General features: G+C 47.2%; 1 protein-coding gene across 4 annotated transcripts in view; it reads left to right on the plus strand.

The window, feature by feature from the left end:
- Nucleotides 1-1,080: 1,080 nt before the first annotated feature.
- LOC114625381 (trophinin-like) overlaps nucleotides 1,081-7,486 on the plus strand; it is a 9,710-nt gene continuing 3,304 nt past the window's right edge. Inside the window, exons 1-12 of one of the 4 annotated variants that reach the window (XM_028772663.1) lie at nucleotides 1,081-1,145; nucleotides 1,432-2,062; nucleotides 2,129-2,649; nucleotides 3,225-3,326; nucleotides 3,435-3,498; nucleotides 3,702-3,781; nucleotides 4,245-4,336; nucleotides 5,005-5,084; nucleotides 5,179-5,221; nucleotides 5,645-5,707; nucleotides 6,130-6,244; nucleotides 7,033-7,140. In XM_028772663.1, the coding sequence (XP_028628496.1) occupies nucleotides 1,101-1,145; nucleotides 1,432-2,062; nucleotides 2,129-2,649; nucleotides 3,225-3,326; nucleotides 3,435-3,498; nucleotides 3,702-3,781; nucleotides 4,245-4,336; nucleotides 5,005-5,084; nucleotides 5,179-5,221; nucleotides 5,645-5,707; nucleotides 6,130-6,244; nucleotides 7,033-7,140 (1,944 nt within the window). In that variant the 5' untranslated portion in view covers nucleotides 1,081-1,100. Of the gene's footprint in view, nucleotides 1,146-1,431; nucleotides 2,063-2,128; nucleotides 2,650-3,224; nucleotides 3,327-3,434; nucleotides 3,499-3,701; nucleotides 3,782-4,244; nucleotides 4,337-5,004; nucleotides 5,085-5,178; nucleotides 5,222-5,644; nucleotides 5,708-6,129; nucleotides 6,245-7,032; nucleotides 7,414-7,486 lie in introns of all 4 variants that reach the window. The other 3 variants (XM_028772660.1, XM_028772662.1, XM_028772661.1) reach the window with 3 other exon arrangements.

A 7,486-nucleotide genomic window follows, 5' to 3' on the forward strand; every position in this document is an offset into this window, starting at 1 on the left:
AAAGGGAGGAGGGTCGAGTTCAGGAGGGAGGTAAGGGACCTGGATCAAGCTGAAGAAAGGGGGCTGGACCCTGTTATGGGTTACAGAAAGGATGAATTGAATCTGGACCAAGAAAGGAGCGACAGAATCCTCTTTAAATGGCCAAAGGACCAGGCTTGGAAGGGAGAAAGGGAGGGCTAGGATCCGGTTAGCACTGCTTTGAAAGGAGGGATGACCTGGTAGGGTTAGGGAGCTGGGAGTCATGAAGGGGTATCCCTGTTGGATTTGAGGGTGGGGTATCAATGTTGCAGAAAGGGCGGGGCAGGGCCCTTGCAGACGTGGACCAGGGGGGGGGGTGCAGTGTTGGCGAAGGCGACTGCGGCGCGGGGGGGGGGGGGCTTGCGGAGGGGTGGGAGGTGCGGAGGACTGCGGAACCACAGTCTGGGTGAGTGGCTGATGGTTGGCGCGGGTTGGCGCGGCCGCACAGGAACGGGGGCGGGGTGCGGGGGTGGTAGGAGGAGGTGGTAGGAGGGGGCGGCGCGAAGTGGCCCCGCGGGGCGGGGTGGGGGGGGCTGAGAAATGATGCAGGAGGAGAAGGCGGTGGGATCAAGATGTTCTGTAGCTCTGAGAGCTGGGGACGTATGTAGAAATGAGATGGTTAGAGATGGTCCTGTCCACCATAGCGCATGCGTACTGAGGGCCTTGAGGACCAGGCGCATTTGGAAAACCTGTTATCATGCGCGCGCGCGTGTATGTGAGTGTGTGTGTGTGTGTATATACGCGCGCGTGCGCGTGTATGTGTGCGCGCGTGTGCGTGTCTCTCGCGCGCGCTCTCTCTCATTCTGTGCGCATGCGCACTGTCAGGTTGCGGTGTGGTAGACGATATTAAGGTGTATGTCGTAGAACGAATTTGCCATCTTGGAAGCAAAAGATGCTGGAGCTCAGAAACTACATGTTCTGGGCTTCTAGGTAGGCAAACCCAGAAAGATTTGGGGCCCAAATTAGGCAATTTTTTTTTCACCCTTCAGATTTAGCAAGACTTCTGATGAATCTCCCCCCCCCCCATTCGCCTCTAATTCAGGCTTATTTCCTTCAGGCTCAGCTATTAGCCTTTCAGAAAGATGGATAGAAGAAATGACTATAGTTTTCGGGTGCCCACATTCCAGGTGAGACCTCTCTGCATTCTTACCGGGCGGTCTGTCATGCCCTGAATTCATTTACCACTCTGGAGCCTATTACCATTGTGTAGTTCCATAATTCCCTACCTTACCTGTCTCAGTCTTCCTTTGCATGGTTCAGGGAAGAGGAAACTCATCCTTACTGTCTCCTGCTCCCTCCCCTTTTCTCAAACCCCTTTCAATGAAATTGCTCAGGAGGGGAGGCAATTGTAGAGAGGGGTTGTTGTAGGGAGGCGGGGTGGCCGCCCATAGGATCATAATCCTAAGTATGTAGTGCCCTCTGCCTCCCGCTGGGAGCCTAGGGCTTCCTATCTCTCCAGATGCACAGAGGGAGACCACAGAAAAGGACAGCGTCCCGGTGACGCACACCCAGTTGCCAGCAACCAATGACCCACCAGTTGGCAACCGATCTAAGAAAAACAAGAACAAGAACAAGAAGAATAACAAGCCTAACGCTAACACCACACCCGCTCCCCCTCCAGTCCCATCGGCCAATGATAATGCTAACAACAAGCCTAAAGTAACTTTGCCGGCTTTAAACTTACCAGTGTTCACCCAGATCAGTCAGGCTTCAGCTACTACAGAGGCACCCAATACCCAGGCTTCAGTTACTGCTCAGACCAAGAATGCCAAGTCACAGAGAGTTACTCCCAAGGTATCCCAAACTGGCAGTGAGGATGTCAGTACACAGCCTAAGTCACCATTACAGGCCCTAAACCTGCCAGTTACTGCACCAACTATCCAGTCTCCAGTTGCCAATGAGTCAGCTAATTCCCAAGCCTTGATAGCTATGGGCAAATCCAAGAAAGCCTCTAAGGCAAAGAATAAGGCTGCCAATAAGAATGTACCTAGTGCCACTGAGATCTCACTGGCTTCAGCTGCCACCCACACAGCTACTACCCAAGGCCAAGCTGCTACTGCCCAAGGCCAAGCTGCTACTACTACCCAAGGCCAAGCTGCTACTACCCAAGGCCAAGCTGCCAGGGAGACAGGTAGTATCCAGGCTACAGCAGCCACTGTCCGAGGCAAGAAAAATTCCAAAGGAAGAAGAACACCTGTTAAGACCACAAATACTGATACTGAATATGTAGAGCCCTCTAATGCCCCTGAGGTAGCTAGCAGACAGATTGAGGCATCAGCTGTAGTTGCAAGGTCCAAAAAGCCCAAGGGGAAGAAGGCTCCCAATAAAGGCTCAAATTCTGCTTCTGAGACGTCTGAGGCTCCACCTGCCATTCAAATGGTCTCAAACCATGCCCTATCAGTCACTGTACAGATTAGGAGAGGGTCTAGGGCTCGAAAGGCTGCCAATAAGGCTCGGGCAACTGAAAGCCAGCCTCAGATCACTGACCAAGGAGGAGCTCAGGCCTCTCAGGCCAACATGAATACCCTGGAGACTCAGGTTGCTGCTGCTGTCCAGGCCTTGGCAGATGACTATCTGGCTCAGTTGACTTTAGAACCCACGACCAGAACCCGGGGCAAGAGGAACCGGAAGGTAAGATCTGTGGGTTTATTCTTAACTTTGTGCTACTTTCTTGTCCATGTCCTGTGTTCATAGCAGCTATAGGATATGTTGAGAAGAATGGGATCCATTTTTGTTATCTCCAATAGTTTGTAGATTGGTAGGGGAATATATTTGTGTATTTAGTCAAGATCTATTTGGGACTCACTTTGTATTTATGTAATGTTTAACCATGTGCCAGACTTTCTGTCATATACATTTACCTAGGTTATATGTGGATTTCTTACTAACTGGGGACTATAAGTCCCAAACACAAAGTCCCAGAATTAAGTGATCTGTCTAACACCTAAGTGATCTATCTAACCCACAACATGCTGGTAGCCAAAGAAAAGGGAAAAATCCAGGCCATGTCCTTGGTTAGCTTGTATGCTGGGAGATGACAAACTTAGAAACCAGTAAAAGAAAAGCCTGGGAGTCAGAGTAGCCATTGTTAGCCCCAAGCCCCTCTATAGGGGAGGGTAAGCCCTCTAGATTCTAGGGGGACTTTCCAGAAGAAATAGCACTCTCTTTCATTTGGTAACTCTAGACATTTTTTTCCATTGATAAAGCCTAAGCATCCCAATGGAGATGAGAGAACTGGGAATTTCAGGCGGTTCCCATGGGGCAGGAGGCTTCCACCACCCAGAGATGTGGCCATTTTGCAGGAAAAGGTAAGAATTCAATCTGCCAAAGTCCTGTTTGTCATTCTGTTCATTCTCTGACATTCTTCCAAGTGTTCTGCCACTGGATTGATACCTCCCTAACTCTTCCTTTTCTAGGCAAATAAGTTGGTGAAATACCTGTTGCTTAAAGACCAGACAAAGATCCCAATCAAGCGCTCAGGTAGCTGGTTTGAGCTCTCTTTGTCCCTACTCTCTGTCCTCATGGCCTGTGGGTAACCGTTTACATCCACCACCTCCTCTTATAGGACCCCAGCTGCCACAATCATATTTCACCATAGCTTCCCTGACTACACAGGGCTGGGAAAAAAGACTGCAGTCATCTGACCTCTGTACACTTTAGCATCTTCTGTCTCCTCCTTGTAGACATGCTGAAGGATGTCGTCCAAGAATATGAGGATTATTTCCCAGAGATCATTGAACGAGCAAGCTACGCTCTGGAGAAGGTGAAGGGGCATCCCTGGCGGATGGGCTCACCAGGGAAACTTTAAACAGAAGAAAGGTATATGGTCACCCTCCTGGAGGGAAGCAGAGACCTACTATACATCCTCATCACTATGGAGATGAGCACATGGTGACCTAGGAAGGGAGAGCCATTGACCACACAGCAAGTCAGTGGTGGAAACCCAGCTAGTAGGAAAGCTGTGCAGCTTAGTCCTGGTTTCTGTGTGCTGCTGGATACACCGTCTCATGCATTGCAGATGCTCAATGATTATAAAGATGATGTAGATGCCCCTCTTATGTTTGTTACAACTTTAATGTGTGCTTGTTACTGAACTATATGTTTAACATGCATTTTCTCTCTCACACAAAACTCTTACTTAGGTATACAACAATCTGCAGAATGTCCAACATGCTGTTACTTAAGATATATTTTGAGAACTCACATGTTGTTCTTTTATTTGGCAGATGTTTCGAATCAATCTGAAGGAAATTGATAAGCAAAATAGCTTGTATATTCTTCTCAGCATTCAGGAGTCCTCTTCAGGCATACTGGGAACGTAAGCTGGAAAAGTGCTAGGGTGGGAAGGGGATTCTGCTTCCGTTCATCCATCCCTCTCTCCATGGCTATTAGAAGCTGAGGAAAGAGGGCCTAAATGCCCCTGCCCCTGTTCCCACACATAGCTGGATCCCTGTGGGTAGTAATGGTGCTAGACTGAGAGAAGGGTTTCAGAGCCTGGAGTGGGGCATTACTGCTGTCAGGGTGGCTTGCTCTCCAACAAGCCCCCAGAAAATTAGCCTGTTGTTACTTGTCTCTTCTACCAGGTGCCTGGCCTGGCTGTGGAAGGTGACTCTCAAATGAGGGAGGGATTTCTGGGGAGAACCACAATGTTTGAGAGCAGGAATGTCACTAGAGTTCCATGGAGAGCTCTCTCAGGGGAGTTTGGGATTTTGGAAGAGAAAGAAAAGACATCCATTGACTGAATGCTCACGTGCCTGGGTTGGCAGGCATTCTCCCATGTCCTAACCCTAGGTAGGAATAGCATTTTGGTGCATGGAGAGCTTGGTTCAAGAGTGAATGCTCCTTGCCTTGGGTCACAGATGGCTGGGACCATAGAGTAGGCTGAAGTCTCTATCTGAGGGATCTAGGAGAGGGTGGCCTAGCAAGCTTCCAGACAGATGATGGCTCATGAACATAAACTTGCTCTATGTCCTGTTATTCTCTTAGGACCAGTGACACACCTAAGCTGGGTCTCCTCATGGTGATTCTGAGTGTTATTTTCATGAAGGGCAACAAGGCCAGTGAGGGTGAGTGGTTGGGCATGCAGTCGAATAGGTGGCTGTTGCCTGAATTCCAGATGCTCATTTTCTGTCCTTGTCTCCTTCTTGCCTCCTCTTGCAGCTGCCATCTGGGACATGCTGCGCAAGTTGGGGCTGCACCCTGGGTATGATTGGGCTCTCTCAGCGCTTGCTGTCCATGTTGTCTTTTGGCAAGAGAGGATGCTCCCAGGATTGCATCAGCCTGGTGGTCTGGTGGAGAATGTGTGGGGAGGGGATGGCGGGTTTCTTACATGGCTGAATGACAAAATGGTTCTGAACTCTGCTTCTTTTCTCCTTTATGTCTTTTGTCTGTTCTGAGATGAGGTGTAAGGTGAACCTTCAGGCATCCCTGACAAAGCGCCATCAGGCCTCCACTGTTTTCTTCTAGTGGCCATATGCTCACTACTCTCTTCATCTGGTTGAGACTGCCATGGACTATATGTTGGAAAATACCTCTGCTTTCATTTGAGTAGTTCTGGTCTGTATTCACTGCTTACTTTCTTTCTTTTCTTTTCTTTCTTTTTTTTTTTTTTTTTTTTTTTTGCTAGGGTAAAACATTCACTCTTTGGAGAAGTGAAGAAACTCATCACAGATGAATTTGTGAAGCAGAAGTGAGTAGTGTTCAAGGCTCTGTAGCTCTGAAGTGCTCTGGTTCAAAAGTACTTAGTGCCTTTCTTATACTCAGAAGGGCACTCTGTGTCCTAGACTTGAGTTCTATTGAAAATTCTTGTAGTTAAGCTGTATTAGGACCCTTACAAAGGGTGCAAAAAAAGGCCAATTTATTAACAGCACACCTACGGGAATCTGGGGTAAGTATTCATAAGAGACAAAACCTGTCTGTGGTCTTGTGTCCTGTATAAGTGTTGCCAATAACTACTTTGCATGGAATTATGTATGGGAATGAGTCTGGGTCTAAAGGGCCTTGAAAACATTTCCCCAGGTGTTTGTTTAGAGGAGATTGCTTCATCTGAGGTCTGGTGGGTACATAATATTTTTGCTTGTTTAGAATCAAGTTTCATTTCCTTTCTCCAAGATATCTGGAATACAAGAGGGTCCCCAACAGCAGACCACCTGAGTATGAATTCTTCTGGGGCCTACGGTCTTACCATGAGACTAGCAAGATGAAAGTTCTGAAATTTGTATGCAAGGTAATAAACTTCCCGCTCTTGGCATGTTAATGGAACAGGATGCTTCTAACTGAGGCAGGCTGTGTGCAGTGGTAGACAGGTATGAGACAACGAATGGATTGTATATAAATACATAAAGCCTCATCAATGTTCCATACTGTAAGATACAGATCTTTCATTGTCCAGTTATTTTTTATATACTGTACTAGTCAGTTCAGGCTGCTGTTATAAAATATTAATAACTGTGTATCTTAGGATACAGAAATTGTTACATTCAACAGTTCTGGATATAAAAACCCTAGGTTAAGATCCAGTACACTCAGTTTCTGCTATAGGCTCTCTCTCTGACTTATAGATGGTAAGTTTTCCTGCATCTTTGCATAGAATAGAGCAGGCCTGAGTTCATTTTCATGTCTCATCTTATAAGGATGCTATTTGATCAAAGTCTCACCCATTTACTGAAGTTATACTCATAAAAGGCCCTGTCTGCAGATACAGCTATGATTAGTGATTTATTATTCAACATAAGAATTTTGGGTTTCCCCAAAACTCAATCTATAACACACTTGGTTTCTTACCATTTCCCATATTACAAACAGGAACATTTGGAGTCTGTGATATAAGCTTGTCCAAGGACATAACTTGAGTTCCTAAGTTATCAGAGATGAAGTTTGAAATCCAGACTGACCCATCAGAACATTAGAAAATTTTTATTTACCATTATTAGTTTTGAGTGGATCCCATAGTGGGTGCTTCACATGTAACTGTAAGGGCTCTTTGTCTTATAATAATTATAATTTCCATTTTAGGTACAGAAGAAAGATCCCAAAGAATGGGCTACTCAGTACCGCGAGGCAGTTGAGATGGACATTCAGGCTGCAGCTGTGGCTGTGGCTGAGGCTAAGGCCAGGGCTGAGGCAACAGCCCAAATGGGGATTGGAGAGGAAGCTGTGGCTGGGCCCTGGAATTGGGATGACATGGATATTGGCTGCCTAACAAGGGAAGAGTTGGGTGATGATATGCAGCCCTGGGCCAGACTTTCCTTTGATTTTGAACCCGGAGCCCAAGAAAATACAGATCCCACCATTGATGTCAACTTCAACCAAGGAGCTTGTACCAGAAATAGCTTCAGTGACGGTGCTGGTATTAGTTTTGGTGGTGTAACCAACCCCAGTGGTGGCTTTGGGGGCATATCTGACCCCAGTAGTGGCTTTGGGGGCATATCTGACCCCATTGGTGGCTTTGGGGGCATATCTGACCCCA

The sequence above is a fragment of the Grammomys surdaster genome, unplaced genomic scaffold (assembly GCF_004785775.1).
Source record: "Grammomys surdaster isolate TR1022 unplaced genomic scaffold, NIH_TR_1.0 216, whole genome shotgun sequence".
NCBI lineage: Eukaryota > Metazoa > Chordata > Mammalia > Rodentia > Muridae > Grammomys > Grammomys surdaster.